At 38.0% G+C, this 26,301-nt stretch overlaps 1 protein-coding gene across 1 annotated transcript; it reads left to right on the top strand.

Moving 5' to 3' along the window:
- The first annotated feature begins 3,843 nt into the window (after nucleotides 1-3,843).
- LOC137295712 (uncharacterized) lies at nucleotides 3,844-26,237 on the top strand. Its single transcript, XM_067827230.1, has 10 exons — nucleotides 3,844-4,045; nucleotides 5,542-5,710; nucleotides 6,653-6,801; nucleotides 8,023-8,140; nucleotides 8,551-8,609; nucleotides 9,721-9,837; nucleotides 12,967-13,053; nucleotides 17,915-17,984; nucleotides 18,244-18,330; nucleotides 22,528-26,237. Exons 1-10 carry the CDS (start codon nucleotides 3,935-3,937, stop codon nucleotides 22,590-22,592), a joined length of 1,032 nt encoding a protein of 343 aa, XP_067683331.1. The 5' UTR covers nucleotides 3,844-3,934; the 3' UTR covers nucleotides 22,593-26,237.
- The last annotated feature ends 64 nt before the right edge of the window (nucleotides 26,238-26,301 follow it).

Raw genomic sequence — 26,301 nt, forward strand, 5'->3', positions numbered from 1 at the left:
CTTTAATGGATACATCCATAAAATGTGCCCTCACTCTTCATATTCTTGACTTCGACAATGCCTATCAAAGAAGTAACGTTAATTGCAAAAGTTATTAATACAATTTTTAAACACATGCACATTTTTCAGCCTTACCACTTTATGGACTCCAGTCACATGGTATAAGTTACTATACATCGGCACACTTTCCGGGCTGAGATGTATCGGAGCGCATACCCTTCGCCTTTTCGAGGATGGTCGCAGAGTGGTAGTGGTCTCTTCATGTTATTTTATAGCTATTTTGTCCTTTACACGCGCTTGTTTCTGACCATTGTCTAGACTAGGTGTTCTGTATCACCCGAACCAATGTCTGAAATTACTATCCAAAAAATCAGTATCATGGTCTAAAAAAGGATAAACGGTGTAAATTAAAACACAATGAAGAATTACATTATGACTTTAGACTTTACACACAGACCGCCACGATGGGTTGAAAGAGAATTTACATTCTGTAGTCAAGACAGCCTGACCAGCAGACCGAACCTGACCACACAGGCGAGTGAGTGAGTCTGGCATTACTCCACACTCAGCAATATTCCAGCTATATTGCGGCGGCCTGTAAATAATCGGGTCACGACCACACAATCCACTGGTCAACGGCATGAGCATCGATCTAAACAGTTGGGACACGACGACATGCGTCAAGCAAGTCCGCGAACCTGACCACCTGACCACCTGACCACCTGAATCCCGATCTTCACGGATTCACGCAAAAGGAAGCAAGCTACAATAGTTGGCCTTGAGTCATCATTAATGAAATTTTCATCGACTTACATGCTAACTAACCGTTTCATGAATTGAGTAGAAAACGTTATGTTTATATATTTTGCAAACATCTTGGAAATCATCTCACCAACGTGAACAAAATTTCCATTCAGCTTTCCGTTGATTAGTTATCGATTGACACCTGATTAAGCACCATAAGTACCACTTAATTTTAATCTATCCCACAGACAGCTATGCTAAACCTGATTGGTATGTCTAATATATGTTGTTTAAATAGTTGAAATTTTCTTTACGATTCTGCTTCGGAAAATTTAAAAATAATGTGTATGAAAATGTTGTGAATTTCCAGTATGTACTGAAAGCAATTCGACCGAAACTAAATTTATGAAAATTATTCTTGCAAGAAGTAATTAACAAGCAAGTCTATGAGAATTTCTCTGGGTAAGAAAGTACATTACTGTGGTACTGTCGTTCAGAAAGTTTTACATAGCACAAATACTTGCTAGAATTTATATATGCTGTCATGTCTTGGTCGCCCTTTTTAAAGTTTACTTAGAAAGTTAACCTTAAGAGGCATCCATTTTCGTAATGCCACTCGCATCGGACCATGCAACACTGAATGCGTGCAAGGTAATCCTCGGGAAAGGTTATTTCCTCGTCCTGACCGTTTCAGCTGAACAGAATCAGAATTGGTACCTTTTCTCAAGACAACAAACTCATAAGCAGACATGGGCAAACTTTTTGTTTAATGACAAACAGTATGGATACCAACCTTTCTTATTTTGTGAGTATACCGTTTCTATACAGATTCCGATACCGTTTGGACAAACTTTATGCATAACGTCTATATTTCGTGAGTGTAGCGTTTCTATACAGATTCGTGTACCGTTTAGAAAACTTTATGTATAACTTCTTTATTTCGTGAGTGTGACATTTCGATACAGATTCTGGTACCCAAAAAGTTGTCGAGAAGGGTACACGATTGTGTATCGAACTGTCGCGTTCACGAATTGAAGAAGAAGTTGTTGTCGCAGAAGTTGTATGTCGCACTTCCCAACTTCTAAATTGCCTCTCAAAGAAGTTATTGTGAATACCGTTGTCAAACTGGAATGTCACGATGATGATGATTTTGAGATTGTACGTGCGCTTTCCAACATAATTCATGGTTCACACATTGGCGCGCTTAACCATTTAGTGTTTGACGAAAGAGGGATAATTTGACCGAAAGATGTGGTGGCCAGGATGGGATGTAACGTGAAGTGGAAATGATGTTTATGTACTTAATGTAGCAAAGAAAACAAAAGGGCAGCAGTTATGTTTTTCTCACGATGCCGGAGTGACAAAAAGTTGGGCTAGTCTCTGAGCATAAAAAATGAAGCAAATGCAAATGAAATAATGTACCTGGAAACATCATTAAACGAAATGAAACAATCTGTAAGTTCCATTCTGCTTTACTTACCTGTTTCTTGGTGGCTGTGGGAAAAATACATCTGGAAATAAAGAACACATCTGTTTTCGGAACACTATTTATTCTATTTTCTTTGGTGTTTGAGAGATACAGTGGAAGCTGTCTAAACCGGCACTCATCGAGACTGAAGAAATAATCCTGCTTAGACAGAGTGCTGGATTGTAGAGCTGATGATAAATGTACAAGCGACAGAAGGGACTGAGGCTTTATGCTGGTGTTGACAACTTACCGGATTGGACAGATGCCGATTTTGACAGCTTCCACTGTATATGAAATATGCAATAATGTCATTTGTTGGACATCGCGTTTGCAGATTTTAAATCCATAACACTGTTTGAATTGCTAGCAAATGCAACAGAGAAGAAAAGTAGAAGATAGCATCACAAGGGAAGGAATTACATTACTCTCACACTTTGACACATCAGTCACTAAAACGTTTCTTTAATCACTCTGATATCTGATAATGATAGACACAACTGTCGGTGGGTTTGCCTTGGTGAATTCGCCGTTTGATTGTTCACAAGAATTATGATGTCATACTAGTTTATTTGACGACTGGGTAGGTTTGATGTGATTGGAGATATATGATTTGCTGTCAGAATTAGCAACGATAGATTAATGTTCTTTTCTTTCGAGAAGAAAAGAAGAAAACAGGGGTTCATTTTAATTATTATTAAATGAATTATGGGCCATTATTTAAATTGGCTTCAATACTGTATGTTTGGATGCTCAGTTGAAAATATTTTACTTAAAGTATACCTATATTTGTTATGTATTTCTTAAAACAATTTGATTCAAATCATTTTTAAAATTACGAAATTGCTAAATATGACTTAGGAACGTTTCTTTGAAAATCGACAAATTAGCATTTTTGAGAAAAACATATTTAGCAACATTTCGACACAAGTAGACTCAAATACGGGCAAATTCTTTCTTTCTTTATCGAATTTATTTCAAAACAAAATTACCCAGGCAAAGACTGCTTTTCACAGAATGTTACAGGGTTTAATGATGGTTAGGTGGGATGTTAACGCGGCACTAGAAATTACAGTTACTTAACCAGGGAAGCAATGTTGTAGATTATACCTGATTTAAAATACCTTATTTCCTGTAATAAACGTTCTGAAATTTTTTTCCACTAACCTCCGCTTCTTAGAGGCGAAAAAAATTATCAGATATACTGGCACATTTTTTTCTAATTAATTTTCTAATTAAGTCAGTCATTGCACAAAATGTTCAAAAAGAAGATCATTAATCTACCTGAATCTATGGGCAGTCTTCACCGACACGACAATGGCATTATAAAGGACCACCCTATGATTTTCATTCAAAAGACGTATAATGATTTAATATGCATTAACAAAAGTATATATCTGCTTCCTCGTTGTTATAGGATATTTGACGACAGCGACAATTAATACACAATGAGAGTTTGTCTGTTTATACCATGGCGACTCCAACACGCGTTGTAGATTATCCCTGGTTCACTCATATAAAATCCACCTCGTGATACCCCGTCATTATCTATGTTGTTATTCCTATGTCGATTGGCCAGGACCATGTATTACGATTTTTTTCATTGGATGACTATTTATAGATCTCATGTGACTGCCGGGGAAGCCTCCCACACAAAATGTAGTTTCTCTCTACCGGAGTTCTCAAGCTACACATTATGAAATAACACAGGTGTCACCTGACAACATGGCCGATGATCAAACCGCGACATCTTCTCCAGGAGAAAGCTCCACCGACTACACACAATATGGCATCACGGATGTCCCCAAGTATACGACACTAACCGCGTTCGGGAAGGTAAACAGAGCGAGATATCACCAGTAACTGTAATGTTCAAGTATGTTGCAAAATATGGGTGTGAACCTTCTCTCATTCATCGCTGCATGTACAATTTGCACGTGAATTAATATGCTTTACAATTTTTTTTAATTTGTTTTCATTTATGGCGATGTTATCAACAACAGAAAACATGTAGTATGGAACCGCTTCTAATCTACTTAAGTTAACTAGGTGTTGGGCTGTTGTTTCACCCATTTTTTTCTGCAATTGGAAAGGTAGATATAGGGGCGTTTGTTGTGATCAGTTTTGTATACATGTGCTACAACAGTTTTGTATATGTGTACATGCGAAGGGTCATTGAATTTTAGGGGATCACATGCTTTGTACATAACTATTGCCGGGTCATTCACATTGTACATGTCTGTGTTTCTCCACAAAAATCATCATCACCACCTTTAGGCATGAATTATGAATGGTCCCTAAGAGCGTTTTATGTAAAATACATGATCAGAGACTATATACTACATAATGGTCTCTGATATAATAGAAGATGTTGTTGTAGTGAAAAACATTAGTTGACATTATAACTAAAATGGATAGAATTATCATGAAAACGACCGCTCGTTATCAGAAATAAGCGGTCCACTGTAACTTGATAACGCCCGCAAAATGCTTGACGACGGGCCAATATCAAGCCCGTTGTTAGGTGACGTCATAAGTAGCTCAGCTGTTGAAGTTCAATCACCTACGGCTCGAATGAACTTGGGTTCATTATTGACCATATATCTGGCTCACATTCGTCACATGTACCTGTGCCATTATGCACTTTCCTGCTTGTGTCATCCATAACGATTGTGCCATAAATGACAACATACAGCAATGAAAGTATCGACTTGAAGTCTAACGTTGTTGATCACTGAAAACAATGGCGGCTGGTAGTATGAGCAAAGGTCAAGGTCAAATGTCGTCACTTTCAATAGTGACGTCATCTCTGGTGTTCTATGACGTGACTATATTTCTAAAATGTGTGTCAGTGACCTCCGTCGTTTTGTTGTTGGCAGTAAATGATTCTAAACCGATGCCGCTGTTTTTAGTATTCTTTTATAAAGAATTCTATTCATTTTAGCTATAATAACGGTAACGCTATTTTTCAGGGCATTATCATTTGCAGAAGCCCTCGGTCTTTTCAACTGCACTCCTTCGTCGGGCAGTTAATGAAAGACCTCGGGCTTCTGCAAATGATAATGCCCTGAAAAATAGTGTTACCCTTATATCATACACTATCTGAAATTGCTGCATTCCATTCATGTGTAACCACTTACATTGCATTATTGATTTACTCCATTACACTTTTGGGTTTTTCGTTAATTCCTATAAATTTTTAGCATACTTTTATGTGAAAAAAGAAACGTGCATTCCCCAGTTTCTCAAACTTGTACATCTGAGAATGTAATTTATTTGTATCAATCTGTATGATAATGTAACAGTTCAACTCTATAAATGTTGTGTTTTAGACGAAGACATTTGCTGGCCTGTATCCAAAAGAATGGGCATTTCTGGTTGTGTCATCTATCAACATCTTGGCAGCGGTAGGGCTTACCATCTACAGGCTGGTAGTGGTGGTTGAATCTGACCCTGAGTCATCGGATTTCACTTTCACGATTCTGCTTCTCATCAATGCTGGTAATTATCATTCGAACTTGAATTGGGGCATCATGCTTAACAGTCTAAGCTAGTAAACTTAGTCTCAGTACATTTCGTTTAACTGTGCTACCGAGTCTAACAAAACCTTATGGGAGGTCGCGTCAGGTAACCTTTGAGACTGACCAATCAGAACACAGCTTACCAAATCGCAAAAGTGGACATTCCCACATACATTTTGAACTTTTACCTCAGAAAGGTTTGTACCCGAACGGTTCCTAATGCTACTTTTACATACGATCGCTACCAGGTAATGCATGCTACAATACTGTCAACAGTGAGTAAACAGTTGCTGAAAATAGCATTTTTGTCAATATTCCAGGATGTCAGCTTGCTTGTCAGTTAGCTAATGGTACCATGTCATCAAAAAGCTGTAAGCATATATACTGCAGGTCAAATACCTGTGTTTTATGCAGATTTTCATTTACTGAGGGATCAGTGTCAGTGACTAGTGAATTTTTTAAGTCCCGCCAAACCCTAAACAGTAGTCATTGTCTGATTGATTAAATCCATTCCGCCTTCTCTTGTTTGATTGGACAGTCATGGGTTGCTCAAGGGTTACCTACCGCGACCTCCTTCTAGGTCTTGTTTGAATCAGTAGTGGAGTGTAACGAAAAGTACTGAGACTAAGTTTACTTAGACTGCATGCTGAAGAACCAGGGTGGATTTCCTACATAGGTACAATGTGTGAAGCCCATTTCTGGCGTCCCCCTGTCGCGATATTGCTGGAATATTGCTAAAAGCTTGTAAAACAAAAACTCACTCACTCGTGCAACTCATGCAGGCAAACAAGTTAGTTGTTTTTGTCACCTGCAAACCAGAAAATAAACAAATTTCCTTATATTCAAATACTTTAAATTATAAAAATCTCATTTTTCTGTATCAGAACGACATATTTCCTGTCTTTGTGTCCTCCATCTTCAGGTTTCAGTGCCTTCTATGTCATCCATGGTGTGTTGCGTGAACGTGTATATGAACTGTACGCACTGATGTTGGCCATCTTGGTAGTAACCATGTACTGTGTGCTTGAGTATGCAGCCTTCAACGTAGAAGGACAAACAACAGTCAAACTGGTAAATATAATTAGTTATGTGGTTGACCAGTTAATAACTAACTCCTTGCATTGTACTTCTACTATATAATTCAAAGTCCCATGCTGGGATTCGAACCATGGACCTTCCGATCCAAGTTGGACACTTTAAATGGGATAACCCAGTCATAAAGTTGTCAAGGTAAGGATATCATCTATGGGACCCGTGAAGGTCCGGGGAAGAATAGGCCTTCACCCACCCATGTTTTCCATCAAAGGTGACTGTGCTTGTCGTAGGAGGTGACTTACGGGATCAGGTGGTCAGACTTGCTGACTCGGTTGACACATGTCATCGGTTCGCAATTGCACAGATCAATGCTTATGCTGTTGATCACTGGATTGTGTGGTCCAGACTGTACATACCACTCCCATATAGCTGGAATATTGCTGAGTACACTCACTCACTCACTCACTCACTCACTCACTCACTCACTCACTCACTCACTCACTCATTCACTCACTCACTCACTCACTCACTCACTCACTCACTCACTCACTCACTCACTCTATGGGATGACTCCAAGTTCTGCTCATTCATATCTACCCACAGAGGTTACTTGTCATATCTTCCCCTATGCTCAACTGTACAAACAGATTAGATTCTGAAGTGCATTTCCTTCATTTTATACTGTTTTCCCAATTTGTTCAACATTTGAAATCGTATATATGTTGTCCACAGACTCTACCATGAGTTAAAGAATGCCTTAGTTTTATTTCTGTAACATAATTTGAAAATATGAACCTGATTTATGGTAGGTTTAAGTCACATCTCTCACACTTAAGCTCTTTTTGCATATCCCAGAAAGTTTTGTTGCTATGACAACATAGTTAGAAACCTCAGTGAAATATCACAGAACCAGTAAAGATCTTGGTTAGAACTGGTCCACAATAAGCCATGCTTATTGCATGAGGCGATTAACTGGATCGGGTGGTCAGCCGACATGTCATCATATATGCAAATTGTGTAGATCGATGTTCATGCTCTTGTTTACTGGACTGTCTGGTCCAGACTTGATTACTTGACCACTACAATCTAGCTGGAATATTGTCAAATGCAGTGTAAAATCTCACTCACTCATCCATGAAAACTCATAATAAGAAGAAATGTTATTTTATTTCAGGAGAACCTTCTTAGAACATTCTCACTGAAAGTGAGCATAGCTACTTGTGGTTTACTTATTGTTGAGATGCGTTCTATTTTCAGGTCCGTCTGATCTTAGTCTGCATCTTAGCGCCGCCAAACATTTTACTTGCCTGGGCTGTTGCAAAGGACTTTGGATATCTGGAATTTAGAATAGTTGGTGCTTCAGAATATCTCCAGCGTTAGTATCAAATCAACCCTTCAGTTCTTTAAACCACTTCTTGTCTTCAGATCACAATTTGTAATTTTTACTTTTAATATTTGAGTCCATTGTGAGTGTCAGTTTTGAGTTAAGATGGAATGCTATGGTCCTTGTTATGACGAAGCCTATTGTTAAGTGTTCAGTGTTGAGGTCACTGAAAGTGGAGGCAGTGATTAGCCTAGTGGTTAAAGCGTTTGTTCTTCATACTGAAGACCCAGGTTTGATTCCCAACACTGGCACAATATGTGAAGCTTATTTCTGATGTCCCTCGCCTGATATTGCTGGAATTGATAAAAGTAGTGTAAAACCTCACTCACTCGCTCACTCACAGTGGTTTTAATGACTTATATAATTTCCTGCGTTAATGATAATGACACTTTGTTTTTCAGATCTCTACAGACAGGCTGCTATTTTTTCCTGCTTCTTAAAGCTAGACTTGCAGGCATCGGTAAGACGTTATTCATCACACATAGTGTATTCATTCATTGTTAACCGACATAAATGATCTTATACAGTGGAAGCTGTGTAAACCGGCACTCACTGGGACTGAATGAACAATCCAGTTTAGACAATGTGCCGGATTGTAGACCTGATGATAAATACTAGTATATAAGCTATGGGTGAAACTGAGATTTTGTGCCGGTGTTGACAACTTGCTGAATGGGACAGATGCCGGTTTTCACAGCTTCCACTGTACTGTTACTGAGGTTAATATTACATTCACCTTGTGCAGATTTCATGTGGTCAAATCTCCAAGTAACCTGGAAACACTGCATATGTATCTCCAAAGGCAGTTAGGGGTCTTTGGACAATGGCCAGTATTGTGGTCAGTAGTAGTTTCGGTTTGGTATGAAATGTCAGGACAAGGGCTGCTCTTATTTCAGTGTGTAATTTGTGTTTTGCAAATACCCTAAACTGTCTGGCATTGTTGTGTTGTTAAATGTAGCTGTAAATGATATTAAGGCAACTTAAGCACTGTTTTGTATTTTTACACAGTTAAATAACACAGGTTTTTGTGGCTGGTTTTTGTGGAACACTATTCTTCAGTTTGACCCGTGTGAATGACCAGTTAAGATCTGGGTTAGAACTGGTCCACTGCAACTCATGCTTGTTGTAAGAGGTGTCTAAGAGAATCAGGTGGTCTGACTTAGGGACTTGGTTGACACGTGAAATCGTATCTCAGTTGCATAGATCGATGCTCATTCTGTTGATCACTGGATTCAGTGACCTGTGAAGGTCTGAGGTAGAAAAGGTCTTCAGCAAATCATGCTTCCACAAAAGGCCACTGTGGATTAGGTGGTTCAGCTCACTGACTTGATTGGCACATCAATTCCCCATAGTGTAGATTGATGCTCATGCTGTTGAGCACTGGATTGCCTGGTTCAGAGTTGATAATATACTGACTGATGCTCACTTGTCAATCACTGGACCAGACTTTCCAGACCGCTGTCACATAGCTATTATATTACCGAGTGCAGTACTAAACAACATACAAACAAAAACATGATGATGTCACATATGCATTTTCAGTTTTGGCTTAAATACTTCTTACATTTTAGGTGAGCTTTGTGGTCCTGGCATTGAAGGAGGGAACGGACATCACACTGCTGGAACAGATCAACCTTGGTGTTGGTATACCATACACACTTGTGTGGTCAATACTGGGCTGGTTTGTGGTGAGTGTTACATTTGAGTGTTACAAAATGTAACAAGTTGCCCATGCAACCAGGACTAGGGTGATGGGGGAATGTTGGTAGATGTGCTACATGTATTTGGAAATAATTAGTGAAAGGAGAGAGCATTATTATTATTGTAGCATATTTATATAGCGCACTTATCCAGGCAACTAGCGCTTGCTCAAGGCGCTGACATACATTTCCTTCGATCATTGGATGTAAATATCAATGGCCCATTGTATTATCAGTCTCAACTCCCAGGGGACTATACAACTCTAGCTGCCTCTAGGCGCACCAAGTGTTGTTTGTAGCTGTCTCGTCCTAACGAGGTACCCATTTACATTTGGGTGGTCTGGGACACAGTCACAGTACTTTCTCCAAGTTTACTGCATGTTGCCGTGCCTGCAACTAGATGTTGGCACATATTCATGTGGCCACCATCTGGTCATATACCAAGGATTCATGGGCTCTTTTAAGTGCCCAAGTGTGGACTGTACACTGGGGGTGGTGACGACACTGAAGGAGTCTGCACACAAAGTTGACTCCAAGGTTCTTACACCCGGTCACAGGTGGGCTCGATCCAGACACTTCAAAGCTCACTGGATCACTAGCCTGGCATTTTAGCTAGCTTGCCCACTGCGCCTCCACACGGCAGGGGAAACAAATGGAATTCACATGTTGTATTCGTGTGGAGAATCAAATTAAAGTCTTCAGAGTGACCAGCTAATGTTTTTAATTTATTGACTTGTTTTGATGCTAGAGGTGAGAAACACTTGAGGGAACATGGATGATATTTTGGACTGTGCAGTGAAGCAGCAATAATGCAACAGCCTTTTCATCAGACTCTCTAAAGAACACCTGAAAAGACTCCAGAAAGTTCAGAGTATTGCAGGCAGATTTCTTTATCTTCTAAATATGACCAAATATCTGTTGTGCTAAAATCTCTACACTGGCTTCCTGTTCAATACAGATAGACTTCAAAGTGCATGTCTATAACTGTCTGAATAATCTGTCTCTTTCATATCTATCATCCCTGTTAACCCAGGATGTTGCATCAAGGTCTCTTCGTTCTCAAGATCAGCATCTACGGGTAGTTCCTCCAGTTCGCCTCTCTTACTACGGAAAGAACGGTTTTCAACATGTTGCTCCACTTCTATGGAGCTCTTTCCCACTCCACATAACACTTTCTGAAACAACGGATTCTTTGGGGATAAATCTTGAGACTCTTTTCTTCACTAAATCCCTTCCAGTGACTCTTCATTCTCCTTGTACATAGGCTCTCAGTGCCATGACTATTCATGAGTGGACATTGCGCTTCATAAACATCCCAATTATTTTTATTATCATTATATGAAACATATGTCATATCTGGGATTTCTTTCTTAGTAAAGTACAAATTCTAGTACACTTATCAGAGGGGTACACAAAGCCCGCAGTCTAGACTACCAGTTGTCCGACTTTCATTTTTGTGGAAGTCGCAGTGGCTGAGCGGGCTAGACGGCTGACTTTGTGTGCTGGCGATTAGGTGCCTGACTCTGAGGGTGCAGGTTCGAATCCCAGATGGGACTCAACCTAAAAAAGTACTAGAATTTGTACTTTACTAAGAAAGTGAAATCCTAAACATGACATATGTTGCATTTGACCACTTTCTAAATGGCATCGTGTAAGCATTATATGAAATATCAGTTGAGATGCAGGAATATCAGGGAATTGGATATTATGAAGAGTTACATCCCTTAGTAATTTAGTCTATTCCCCCAAATTCATTAAGTATACTATAAACTTGAGGTGTGTTTTCATTTTGGAAAATAGGTTTATCTTTGTGTGAGTCATAGAGCTATTGGGGTAGCCTAGTGGTTAAAGCGTTCACTTGTCACCGAAGACCAGTGTTTGATACCCTATGTGGATGCAGTGCGTGGAGAATATTTCTGGTGTCCCCAGGTTTGATATTGCTATAACACTGCGAGAAGTGGCATAAAACAATCCTCACTCACTCTATAATTCATTTGCATGCCTTGTGTTAATTCGAAGCCCCAGCCAGACGCACTTTAATGTTAATGATTTTGTAGGTGTAATTGTCCGGGGTGTTGTTACACTGCATAAGGATAGGACATGGTTACAGTTGTTTATCAAAGGTCTATCCACTTAACATGTTGAGTCATTATTCTCTATAGTGATATGGCTTCTTGTCATCTGAAGTAGATTTTGTAAGTGACATATCCTGTATCCTATGCTCTGTTTGAATAATGATGATTGTGGAAGAGATTGTGAATATTTGTAGCATCTGTCTATGCCAGCATTTGTTTGATTGTTTGTGTAAAATGTCAAATGATGGTAGTAAATGGAGGTGAGAAGTTTGTGCTGACTAGAGTTATCTGCCCTCACCCAGTTCTCAAAAATATGAGCATTTGACATGGCAGTGAGCAGTTCATCAAGATGCATCTTGTAGCTTTCAACACACAGTCATCTAAGATGGTTGCTTTTGTTTATCTCATTCTGTCCTTACTTGAAGATCCAGGTTAGAACTGGTCTTCAGCAACCTGTGCCTGTCATAAGACTCAACTGACGTTATCGAGTAGTCAGGTGCGCAGACTTGTCTGACATCTGCCATCCTATGCCAGTTGAGTACATTGATTTTCATGCTGATGATCACTGGATTGTCTAGTCCAGAGTTGATTATTTTTAGACTATTGCCTTAAAGCTGAGATATTGCTGAGTGCTCCATCAAACAACAAACAATATTTTTTCTTTACATTTTGTAAGTAAGTAAAGTTTGGTGTTAGTGGCAATTAGATTTTGTATATTTACTGGTAATGCAAAGATTCAGAACATCCAAACTACCACTTTGTGTCATCATACAAGACTTTATGAGATACCATGATAGTTACCATGATCCATGAATCAAGGTTAGCCACGAATTGTGGTTTCGGTTCTGTAACAAGAGTTAGCAAGACTAACATTTTGGCTCCTCCCGTGCAAATGTCCACTGTATTTGTGGTCATCCATGTAAACATAAAAAACTGAATGTCACTGACCTGAATCTTAATAGCAGTAACCACAGTAACAAGAGTTACGCAGTTTTTGTGTGATTATCATTATAATGCCACAGTGTTTTGTCTCTATGACCAGCTCCGCAGGGAACTGAGGGTGTGGGCGTGGGTGTTTGCTGTGGCTGGTGTTGTGAAGCCTGGATACTACCTCTACAAAGTTATTAAAGTGAGTACTGGAAATATTGGAAAGGAATATGAAGATACCATTATTTCAGTACACATGGCAGTCTCTTTATTTATTTTGTGTGTGTGTGTGTTTTTGGAGGGACAAGGTTCAGTCAAATAATGATCTCTTAAGGATTATGTTCTTTTTGTTTCAGTGACGTAAGAGTATAATATCTGATGTGATAAAAATTTATGTAATGGATTTTAATAAAGTCTTAATATTATATCTATTGTCTGATTCCTTATCATGCTTATCAGCCAATAAGAACTAACAAATGAAAATTAGACAAGTGAAAAGCCATGCTCTACAAAGAAAACACGTAATTCCCATTAGCATTGATAAACATTTGATATCCTCTGTCATGTTCAGGTGTTCATAGGAAAATTGCAAATATCAGTATATTATCAATATTGAAGACATGGAAAATTTTTGTAATGTCAGTAAATTTACTGAACATTTTGAATTTTTTTAAAGGAATTTAGATGTGATGATTAACCTCAGAATATCTCAAATAATAATAATAAGTGTTTATTGAGGGTGCATGAAATATGGTAAGAGAGGAATTGATTTGTATGAGGAAGGGTGATGAATACAAAGATCTGTTCACAAGTACAATGATAACCCAGCAGTTGTATCATTATATTCAGTGAAACAGTAACAAATTATTTGACATGGCTTAATTTATCACAGTAAATGTTACAACGTTAAGCCTTACGTTTCGGTTGACTGGCTATTTGGGGATTAAAGAAACGCTTTCTTCAAAACCTGTGAATATTTCTAACATGACCATGACTAATGAATCATATCTTAGAAACCATATGATTCATCCAAACTAACATTTGAATTGTAGAAGCCCTGAGGAAGTTTTTATTAACTCTTCAGGGAGTCTTTATGAACTCTTCAGGTAGCCTTCATGAACTCTCCCGGAAGTCCTTGTCAACCCTTCAGGTAGTCTTCATGAACTCTTCAGGAAGTCTTCATGAACTCTCCAGGAAGTCTTAGTGAACTATTCAGGAAGTTCAGGAAGTCTTCAGAAACACTTTCTTCAAAACCTGTGAATATTCCTAACATGACCATGAATAATGAATATTTTCTTTAACTCATTAAGGCCAAGAGCCGCATATATGCGGCAAATTAATTAGCTTCTCACAGCGAGAACCGCGTATTGGGGGTAATAAAAAGCACCTCTTATTCAGCGAGAGCCGCATATTGGGGGTTATGAAAAGAACCTCTCAACCTCTCATTCAGCGAGAGCCGCATAATGGGGGTTTTACATTTTAAATTCGTGCTGTACCTATAATTTCAATCAGTTTAGCAGTAATGATCAAAGATTAACCTTTCCTATGAGAGAGGTTACTTTCTGTGTTAATCAGAAGAACTATTAATGTGTTTTGATAACAATTGCTTGCAATGTCGGGGACTTATACAGGCAAATGAACACATGTCTGCGAGAAAAGGGATTATGAGATGTTGTTACAGGAGGTACGTGTTTGTTACTCGTCACTGGGAGTGAATACTAAGATACTATGTTTGCACATTGTGATTGAATTAACGGTGACAAGGTTACAAAACCTTCTTCTGAATTAAATCATTCATTCATTCGTTGTAATAGTTCATATAATGAATCGAAGACATAAATAGCAATACTGTATTACACTCGTATAGATTTGAAATAAACCAAGTTACTAATTTAGACCTAATTCATTTGCGACTATTGATTTTTAAAGTTGACAATAATACATAATCGAATATGAAGTGATAACTATTGCATCTACTCATAATATACATATATAGTACACATAAACCATACAAAGGTAACTGTGGTATTTTGTTCAAGCTGTTTCATGCTTATTTGAAATGTGATTTTTCAATGCAATTTACATAAGCATTGTGAAAGAAACGTTTGTATTTGATCTCTGTAATTATCTTACCCTGTGTAATGATCACGTGTATCAGATCCATCGTCAATAAAAGGAGGATAATATATCAGTTACGGAATTGATGCGTGTAATCATTCAATCAACAACACTAAATATATGAACACCTCTTTCAACCTCAAAATAACAGACTCTGGTCGAATGCATGTCCAGGTAAACTTTTGTCCCGTGACAAGGGTAAAACAAACTTATGCGCTGTTACATCATTGGACAACCTGTTTTGTGGAGTCACTCCCATTGCCAATCTTCTGAACCTCATTTGCTTTCAAAACAAAAATGAGTATGCCCATCTTCATAAATATTTGGGGAGATTCAACTACAAATGTATACATCACAATAAATTAGTATCGTGTCACCTTTTTTAATTCTATAATACATGTACTTGAATTATGATATTTATTCATAACAATGTACAGATTATATTGAAATGTTCGGCAAGCCATTATGTTTGATGTACAAGTAGTGTGCGCAAAAAGTATACGCTAATAGATACTATCTCTACTCAATGATTGGATAGGGTTATCCGGGGTGAAAATAATCGGCTTGTAGCGCTTTGAGCTCTTCAAAAAAAAAAGTAATAAATTCGTCAAAGTGCTTGTTAGTCCTACGTGTACATTTCAGGCATCCTTACGATTATGTATGTTCACGATACACAAACTTTTCCATGATAGCTAGAGTTGATAGAGCCGAAATCTAGCATATCGATTGGTCAACCATCTCACCAATAGTCAATCTGTATCCAAGCTGTCTAGTGACCGAACATACTCTTCAGAAATTTAGCCCACGCCCCATCACCTGTCATTTCCAATGTGACAGGTATCTCATGATACGATTGGTCATAGATAACAAATCAGGGACTATATTGAACAGTTAAGATACAAAACGTCCTATTCGGGAACTTTGTTGACGCCCATCCCATGACCCTTTGTCTTATGTATGTGCAAGGAATAGCATTATTCAATATGTATGCATGTATGTTCGTATATTTTCTGCGTGAAATCTAGATGAACCAAAGCGACAAACTGAATCTGTTATATGTAAGTCACAGGCTAGCTTATTAGTACTTTCCTGAAAATATTCAATATACACTAGCAGTGTATCAGCAAAAACGCTTCTTTCATAGATTATTATGCTTGTGCGTAAATTCGTCTTGACAGCCATGGACATAGTTGTTTTGAACAATTTAATCTCTCACAATGATATGAGAGGGACATCATTTGGTTTAAGTATGTCTTACATACAATGAAACGGACTGGCAAACGTCGAGACATCAAATGCAGATGTTCAACCTGTGATTTGTTTTTGTGCGTTGACTGTTTTGAGGCTTACCAAAAAGACTTGTTCCAAGGACGATAACGCTTTATGCACTAGTTGTGTTGTACAAATGGTACCGTATACCATTCTTGTCAGTTGTTGGGCACAATGTGTGAAGCCCACGCGATACTGCTGGAATATAGCTAAAATCGCCGTAAAACTAAATTCACTTATTCTCTTCAATTGTTGCATTTCAGTCGTTATTCTTTTACATTTCCAAAATACTAAGACATGTGTGTTCACCATCTGAGAACGAATACACTCATCATAGTGTCAGTCTACTCCCATATGTCTTATGTGTTTCTTTCATACATCATTACAGTAACTGATGTTATGTTTACAATACACAAATTGTTGCATGATAGTTGATACAGCCGAAACACAACATAGCCATTGGTCAACGATAAAGCCAATAATCAATCTCTACCCTATCACTTTGAGTGTCCAAACGTGCTCTTCAGAAATTTAGGCTACGCCCCATCACCTTGCCCTTCCTATGTGACAGGTTCTCACGATACGATTGGTCAAAGTATCAGCCAATATAATGAGTGAGATATAAAATGTTACATTCGGAAAACTTTATCCCATCGCATGATGGAAAGCTTTGTTTAACGTTGAGTGATGATAAATGTATCATGCAATATGTATGTGTATGAATAGTGATGTATGTTTGCAGCGTTAAGTTCAGATGAACAAAGTGACAAACTATAAATCTCTATATGTTCCATGTTACTTACACACCTATTGATACTTTCCTTGAAATAGTCAGAAAGCATGAGCAATGTATTGGCAAAAAATATAGACGATTATAATGCAAGACCCCCTCTTTTTAAACTCTATTAAAAATAATATATTATAATTCAGTCCATACGATGAGAGAGACTGGAGGAATTTGTATATTTGTTCATCTCGTACGTACAAAGACCGCGTAGGTGTTGATACAGCACACACTGGCAAAGGGGTATAAGAGACACAGGTAATAAATTACATGAAATGCTGTAATATATGTATTCTCATCGGCCTCTTTCCCATTTACATCTTTACGACACAATTAAATAATCAGTACTTGTTTGTGAGACTAGACAGTTTCCTGTCATATCCGAGACCTGCCAGGGAAATCAGGCATGATTAGCACTAATTAGCCTCGTCGCAGCAATCAGGCAGTCAGCGAGGGGTGCCAGGTGTTGGGCAGTGGAGCAGCTCCAGGGCTTAATGAGTTAAAATGATATGACTCATCCAAACTAGCATGTGAAGTCCTCATGAACTCTTTGGGAAGTGTTCATGAACTCCTCAGAAGGTCCTCATAAACTCTTTTGGATGTCTTTGTCTTCTCTTCGGGAAGTCATTGTGAACTCTTCAGTAAGTCTTTATGAACTTCATTATTGTTATCGTTAACTCTTCAGGAATTACGTTCACTGACTCTTCCTGAAGTAGATGTGTCATTTAATGTTATTGAATTCTTCATGAAGACTTCATGATGAAACTCACGGAGTCCTCAGGAATAATTCCTGAAAAGAATTCATGATCTTTTCAATGGGGGAACTTTACACAGCAGTTTTTGATGATTATGATGATGATGATGATGATGATGATGAATGTTGTCCCCAAAGGTGTACACAGAGCTGGCGGAGGACCCTGAAGCCTACAGCAACACCATCGTGTACTCCCTCCTGGCTGCAGGTAACTCACACAGACGCGTGACTCTCCATAGTTTGCCTCAGTTGGTAATTTAATTGTATTGATAGTAAGATAGTGACTTTATTAACAAGATGTAACAATATTTTTATGATTATTGTTTTACGTGAGTCATGTCAAATGATAATTTATGTAAATGACTGCGTTTCGATTAATCACTGGAGATCAAGATGTACATGTTCACAAATGGTGAGGCATTTGATGATGATGATGATGATGATGATGATGATGATTATTGTTGCAGGAGCTATTGCCCTGATTTCATGGTTCATCCTCATGGCAGAGCTGATTATTGTGTACAGAAACTTTGGCAAAGGTCTCAGAGAAAGAGGTAGATATTGATTCAAATGATGTCATTTTACAAGGGATCAGTGTTGAACATTTACATATATGTTTTGATTACATCAATGACAAAATATATCGACCTATTGTGAGCTGACCTCCATACTCAGGGTGTATGGTCAAAGTGCTAACATTATAACCCAGCTCAAGAACTTTTGAATTCTTCTCTTGGTTTTTTTCTTCCAGGCACCCGAACTAACTCAACATCTCATCTTCTTCACTAACAACTGTCATGAACTCTCAGTTTCAACTACATGATCAACTTGGTTGTATCAACTGAATACAGTAGCCATAATTTTTTTGTGAAGCGAGCATAACTGAGAGTTAACAGATTCACACAGTTTTTACAAAATTTATTGGCTCACAGTGAGACCTTACTGTTTGTTGCCAAAAGTAAATATAACAAACCAACTGTCAAAATAGGGGATGTGATTTTGCCAAACTTTTTTCTAGATGGTGAAATTCTAAATTAAGGTAAGACATATAGAAGGCCCCCTCTACCTCTACTCAATTTTACCCCAAGTTTCTCCAACCCGTTCCATCCTTCAGCAGCATTTAGGTTCCCGTACAACACATTTCACATATCAAAGTAGAAGCACTACTGTTGCACTGTCAGTTTGTCACTTTGGCACATGCTATGTGAAGATCAGAGGTCATATGATAGAAAAACTAGAGCACATGCCATGAGAAGGTGATGGTCATGTGATAGAAGTATCTGTTGGTGGTTATACTTTCTCAAAACTATTTGTAATCATGTTAAAAGATCTAATTTTACATGGAGTCTCGTTTGAAAAGGTTTGGTTCCAAATACGGTCAGTATTGAGGGTATTGAAATATGGTTTATCACTGGCAGTCTTTTGACAGGGTTGGGGCAGTGGGGTAGCACAGATTCTAACAGAATGATGTATAACCATTATCACAAGCAATTTTGACAGAATCGTCTATGAAAACAAGTTGTAACTAGCAAAGCAGGTCACAAGATTAGATAGATGCAATTATGAAAACATGAAGCTTTCAATTTTATTTTTCAAAACAATGTTCAGGTTTAGACAGATCTGTAAACAAGATAATTAATCCCCCGAAATGTACATTAACCAACCAACATAGGTATACCTCGCATTACTCCCCTCTGATTGGTTGAAATTTCATTTGCGGGAGAGAATTGTGCTTTGTTGCCAAAAAGGTGGATTTTATGGTAAATATACTGGCGTCTCCTATTCTCACGGTACTTACGGATATCGGCTGAAAAAATAATACAAACAGTTCTTTTCGTATGTATGCTTGTTGTTTTTAAATGAAGAGATTACCCCTCTAACATCTGCATCTATCACCTGCTTGATCCATCAGGTGTATTATCGCAATTGAGCTCGATGAAAAACATGGACGTCCGCCGCTGACTTTTTGAGACATCTCCTATTCTCGCGGTACAACGAGAAAGCAATGTTATTAGGTGTAAGGAAGGGGAATCTTATCGGAAAGGGCGGGGAAGAGTTACTATTTTTCCAAGTTGGTTAAAACTCACAAATATTCGTTACATTGCAAAAATTTTGATTATTCAGAGACTTGGACCACTTCCTAGTTACCAGTCAGTGATGTAAACAACCGCTAAGCATCACACATTGGCGACCTCAGCAGAAAATGTCTTTACCGCGAGAATAGGAAACCTGTGAGAATAGGAGACGGCCCTATATATGTCAAACTGAAGGGTTTTCATTTACAAGGATGTCAATAAATGATATATGTATTTGCCTAGAGCATATGTGATCTTTAAAGTGTTCAATCATTAAGCTGAAGACTTAGGATACGTTCCACACATGGGTACAAGGTGATATTGCTGAGGAGGGTGTACTCATGGTTTTCCAACATTTGGAAGCTTAGAGGATTAAGAACTGTGGGACAGACCAACTTTCATTTTAGGGTCGACAGACTGGATAGGTGACTTAAAAACAACAAGATGGACTGTCAGCCTGTATAGGGTTGACAGTCTGGAGATGGTGACTCTCACATAACAAAACAGAATGGACTGTTAAGAAGTTGTTTATTACATCTCTGACAACATCCTCGATATCTCCAGGGTATACGTTCCAATAAATTTCCACTATGCCCTGGATGCATCTACGGCAGGACCCAAAAATTTATTACCTCCCTTTGCTGGCTCCACATGCTCACAGTAGCCAATTGGCTAAGCCGACGTTACAACTGAACTTGCCAGCGTCAACAAAGATAGCGGTTACAGCTGCGAAGTTTGTTTGCAGTGCGACTCAGATTTTGGGGAAATCATGCAGACACATTGATAGGTCCGACAATTTAACAACAACAAAAACAAGAAATATGCAAGAACTCCTTCGGCCTCTTTCAGGGAACCTGTGCATGGTTCGTGTTGCCAAGTTTAATCAGTTAGATAATTTGAAAAACGAAAGCGAGTTGTGATTGGTTCGCTCAATTCCCTGCATATACATCTGATTGGATAAAAAGCCAGCCAAGGGGGGTAATAAATTTTTCCGGCTTAGCTGTAGATGCATCCAGGGTATAGTGGAAACTTATCGGAATTTACACCCTTAAGATATCGAGGATGCTCTGACAATGGATCATCATTCAACATAATGACATCAACACTTCCACTTCGTCTCTAAACTAAAGTCATTATAAACAAGGTTTCCACCTTCATGCCTGTACTTGAGGTACTGGATACAAACTTGAGCATTTGCCATGATTGCAATGGACCAAAGAAAAGATTGCAAGTATATACATCAAGTTTGGTGAACACATTTCAGTTTGACACTAGCAATCCAGCCTGACACCCCGACCAAGAGTTGACCCATACCAATTCTTGTATTCTACACCTGGCTGATTTTGTTGTTTTATGAAATGTTGGGAAACCAGGGGCACCCTGCTAAGGTGTCGGTAAGAGTGACATTACACCATGCTGACTGACACATTTACCTCTCAGACATACTTTACCTCAATGATTTGCAAGCACATGGCAGTACCTCTGGGTGATTATTGATGAAACACTGAACAGTATCTATAGATTGCGGCTGGATGTGAAACTCAGGGTAGGAAAAGCCTGTCCTGACCAAAACTTACCAGCCCATAAAATATCTTCATATACACGTCTCAATTTTATCCTGACTTTGAGGAAGGGGAACTTGAGAATCTGTCAGTCCGAGTTGAAAATAACCCATCCCGAGCAGTCGGGCAGGCAGGCAGGTATTTCAAATGCTGACTGTGTTGTGTAGAGTTTTGTCTCCTGAGCAGTCAACATTTCCACAGATGGAGAACTGAACGTTTTTGAAGGATCTTTCAACCATGAAATAACTAACAATATTGTATAGTTGCTGCACATCCAAGTCCCTCAGTCCGATGTATGTGATGCCCTCAGATACATTCCCTCCTCTCCTCCGATATTACAAGCTCTTAACCTCAATTTGACCCTGGCTGCAGAGTAAAGAAAGTACTTGACAAAGGGTTCCTAATTAGTAAAGGATAATCTTGTTCCATATGAAGTATATGTGACAAAGCTGTCTCTGTGATCCTAAGAAATCTCTATGAAGATGGTTACTTTGTGTTCTAAGCCTGTGTTAGTCATGATATGTTTTCTGTAAAAGATGCCAGAAACATGTGCAAAGGCCAGTCATTTGTTCAGATAAAACACAGAAACACATGTCAGTATATATGCAGAAGCAAAAACCCAAAGCGTTGCATTCAGTAGTTTCAAGGATCAAAACGAGTCATTGACTATAAAATTACAAGTCAACTAAATCCTTAGTCATGATTAATTCTGAGGTGTGACAGTAATTAAGGCTGAAGCTTTAATTTGACATACCTCCAACAGCAGATTTCTAAATTATCAGCATTACATTTCTTCTTGCCATTTCTTTTTTACGAAAATGTATTTCATATATAATATAATTTTGTTATTGTCTGTGTTGCCAAATAATAATGAATTTTCTTCAAATCTCATAGAATTTGGCATTTCTGAATCTGGAATTGCTTTGGGTGACTATTTTGTCACAGATACATAGATTGTTTTCATTCTGTTATTATTATACCAGCTATAATATCCATGGAAATAATGACTCATGGAAAATGTCTACAAACAATGAAGATCTGTGGGATATATGAAAAAAAAGACATGACACTGCAGCAAGAAAAATAAACTTTATTCATTGTTTATCTTTTGCAGCTTTTGAAGTTCTTGCAACAGAAAACTCCAGCTTGTTGACAGGACGAAGGTCAAGGTGGCAGTGATTCAAGGTGAACAACTCCATGATTCTGGTTGCCATGGTAGCTGATCACAAGCTTTGTACATAAACAAGCAAATCTGTGATGTTGGCTGTAGTGCTGTTCTGCTCAGTGGGCAAGCTTTCAGTTATTTTGAAAGAATGATCTTGAAACATCATTCAAAACTACTGTGGCAAAATGTTTCCTGTCTTCTCAAGTCTCGGTCACTTTCATGGAGTTATCATCCTGAACTCCTGAAGTTGTCTACAAGTTACTTTGATGTTTTTCGGTCAGGTTTCTTAAACATGGTACCAATATTCTGTTTATTTTGAATGTTGTACTTATATTCATTTCTTATTTTATTTTTAATGTTTTCCAAAATATATTTTGACGTCCCTTTTTTATATGTATTTTTTAACAACCTATCCACATCAATGTAAAAAGTGAGAAAAAACTGTTTTGCAGATGTATTTTAATATATTTCATCAAAAGATGTTTTATTGGTTTGTGAACATTCAGTGGTAAATATCCAGAAGTTAGAATTGTTTATCCATTTATTATAATCGTAGTAGCTGTTGTAATAGTTAGGCCCTGTGAATTTCGTTTCATACATACTGAACAGCAAAAGAAACGCATGTTTAGAAATGTGAAATCTTGTGAAAGCAAGCTTTCATGTTTGTCTTCTTTTCAAAAACTTGACAAAATGCCATAGTTGCATATCTTTTGCTGTTCAGTATTTATTGATACACTATCTAGTGGCTTTTCACAAAGCAAAAGGATAAAATATATCATTCAGATGTATCTGTTGTGTTGCAACCCTGAAGATGGTGGTGTGAACTGTTCTTTAGAAATGAATTCAGAACAGCATAAGAAACACAAATTTCAAAAACCAAACCTCATGAAAGCTAATGTTTATGCATTCATGTCTATGTTTTCTATTTAAAACCTTGACCATAACAAACAGAGTTGAGTTTATTTTGCTGTACAGTATAGATCAATGTTCAAGTTTCAATCTCAGGAATATCTGGTCCAGCACAGGAAAATTGCTGAATGCGATGTAAAACAACAAACAGATATGTCTTGAAGTTTTTGTTTTGGTTTCATTGAAGTGTTACCTTTTGTCAATATGAGTACTATGACCTCATTGAATTGGAACAGCTGTGGTCATTATATCATTTTTAATTTTATGAAACATTGTCTGGGACTCTTGCCTGATGAAATGACATATCTTAAGTGAAAGTACACTATGTTGGTCACTGGACAATGTGGCTGTGTGTGATGATGAGGTATTAGATCATCTCAAAGCTTGTGTATAGTTATAGGTAGATAGCATGCAAGAAGAATCGGTGGTGATGTGACAGGTATATTGGCTGCCAGAAGTCTGTGGTGATACGACAGGTATATTGGCTGCAAGCAGTCAGTGGTGTATGACATGTATATTGGCTGCAAGCAGTCAGTGGTGTATGACAGGTATATTGGCTTAAAGAAGTCTGTGGTGATATGACAGGTATATTGGCTTAAAGAAGTCTGTGGTGATATGACAGGTATATTGGCTGCAAGAAAAGTCTGTGATAGCATGGGGAGGAAGTAGCCAGTAAGAACAGCCCATATCTTAGTGTCACAGGTCAGAGGCAGATAGAACTTTTTGAGAAAGTGGTGCACACTTCATTTTCACAAATTTTCATGGGTCATTTAATAAACTTTCAGGACAAAAGAAAGTGTATGCACCCCTGCACTCCCCTCAGGATCCGCTTATGTAGACATATGGCATGTGAGAAGTCTGTGCTGTATGGCAGCAGGAATAAAGGAGTCTAGAGAATCAGGAGTCACAGATAACTAGAATGTGGAACAACATTCTGCTCAAAACAGTGTACTTATACAGTATCTTTTAAATTCATCAGGTCGTGAATAGTTGGTTTGGAAAGTAGTTGATGTGCAGAGTATAATAATACATGGCTGACTGTGAAATTTCAATTCATATGGATTTGTAATCACATGTATTTTCTTTCGTGTTCTCAGAATGTTGTCTGTTCTATATTACTGTCATGTATGTGTATGATTAATGTCCGCCTAGGTCGGTTAGCTGAACGGCTTGTTGACGTTTAGCTGGCTGAACTATGCCCCGCCAGAAGTCCCAATCATTGGTGGTTGTTCCTGAGAATGTTGAGAATATACCTTCACAGGCCGGGAACGTATCATCGCCAGGCATAATGTCCAGGGTCAACCTAACCGACACAAGAGGATCTATTCCAATGTATCGCGCAATATCAAATTCAGTGGAGAATTTATTTTCCACTAAACTCAGTCAACTTCACAAATCAGAATGCCTGATACTTATGCAATTGTGAGTTATCTCCCCTATCGATTTCCTTTTACCGCATCTTGAAATTTGATTGGTCGAAAGATTTACGAGACCCACGAGAATATACCCGTGGGTTAGTGTACGTATTCTGAAATTCATTACTCGTAGAAATAGAGGATGTGAAAGTATTTTTGGTGTATCAGTAATATGTTTCACTTTCATGTGCTGGCTCATACTGTAATCGCGCTCTGGTCTATCGCCAGCCCACCTCTACCTCTATTGATTTATACTTGCTCCTGTTACACACTCATAACCCACTTCTGGTGTAACCTATGTGACAGCATCTATATGATTTATTTCACAATATTTTCCACCGACAAAACACATCTTACCATCTATATTCTTGCATATTGTTTACAAAGCGAATTGTCCCACCTTTTATGTCTGCATTAGGCTACGTCCCTCTTCATCGACTGACTCTTTTGTCTGTGGCAGGAGAAAATGGCGCCAAAATACGACATACAATTTTTCTTTTTCAGCGTGTAGATATAGATACATACAATGGTATTGAAAGTCCAGTATCTATTTTGAAATGCGCAAAATGATTTTGTAATGTTATTAAATTGTATTGGGATACGTTTATTTGCATTCAAAATGCATCTGTACATTTGTTGGTGAAAACGTGAACCTCGAAGGCCATTCACATTCAGAACCTTCTTGCCGCCACTACTGAAACTAAAATACTCTGGTTTGAATAGGTCACTTCAACAAATGAATGTTTTAAATTTTCTGGTGGGATAAATGAGCAGTGTTGGCTCCATTTTCTGTATGCAGTTTGAATATGAAATCACTTGTATCAAGATAAATGTCTAAAGATTTTTTCTGATGAGTTACTGCAAACATTCAACTGGCGTGTTTCAGTCAGGAGATAGAACAAAGCTATTCTTTAAGTTTGCGTATATATAGATGGTGTTAAAAGTTTTGTAATATTTTTGAAATGCACAGGGTTTTTTAATAATTGAGAGAATTGTTGATGTCTATTTTACTGTAAAGCTGCATTGTAAAGGATATGTAATGTTTTATTGTACTGACTTGTATGTATTGTAATATTCTGTGGTTGTACATGTATTCGTGAAAGCTTGGACTTCAAAATGGTGCTTTGTCATATGATACCTAATAAAACATACTAAAGCAAAATCATTAAGTAAATAGTGTCACTGTACTTCCGGTGATGCTAGTCTTCGTTGTGGTTAAGTCGGAACTTCACAGCTTCGGAACATGCAAGCCATTACTGCAATATCGATTGTACTTGCTTGAGCTGAATTTGAATTTTGATACATTTCCTTAATGAAATAAAATATTACTTTTAATCAGTTCTCAGTTCTTTCGACCAACGTATGTTGGTGTCGCGAAATTTATTTAATTAATTTATTT

This window comes from Haliotis asinina, chromosome 9 (genome assembly GCF_037392515.1).
Source record: "Haliotis asinina isolate JCU_RB_2024 chromosome 9, JCU_Hal_asi_v2, whole genome shotgun sequence".
NCBI classification, from domain to species: Eukaryota; Metazoa; Mollusca; class Gastropoda; order Lepetellida; family Haliotidae; genus Haliotis; species Haliotis asinina.

Coding starts and splice junctions, on each gene's coding strand:
- LOC137295712 (XM_067827230.1), top strand. CDS start 3,935: ATGGCCGATGATCAAACCGCGACATCTTCTCCAGGAGAAAGCTCCACC. Junction 4,046..5,541: donor CACTAACCGCGTTCGGGAAG/GTAAACAGAGCG, acceptor GTTGTGTTTTAG/ACGAAGACATTTGCTGGCCT. Junction 17,985..18,243: donor GTACTCCCTCCTGGCTGCAG/GTAACTCACACA, acceptor TTATTGTTGCAG/GAGCTATTGCCCTGATTTCA.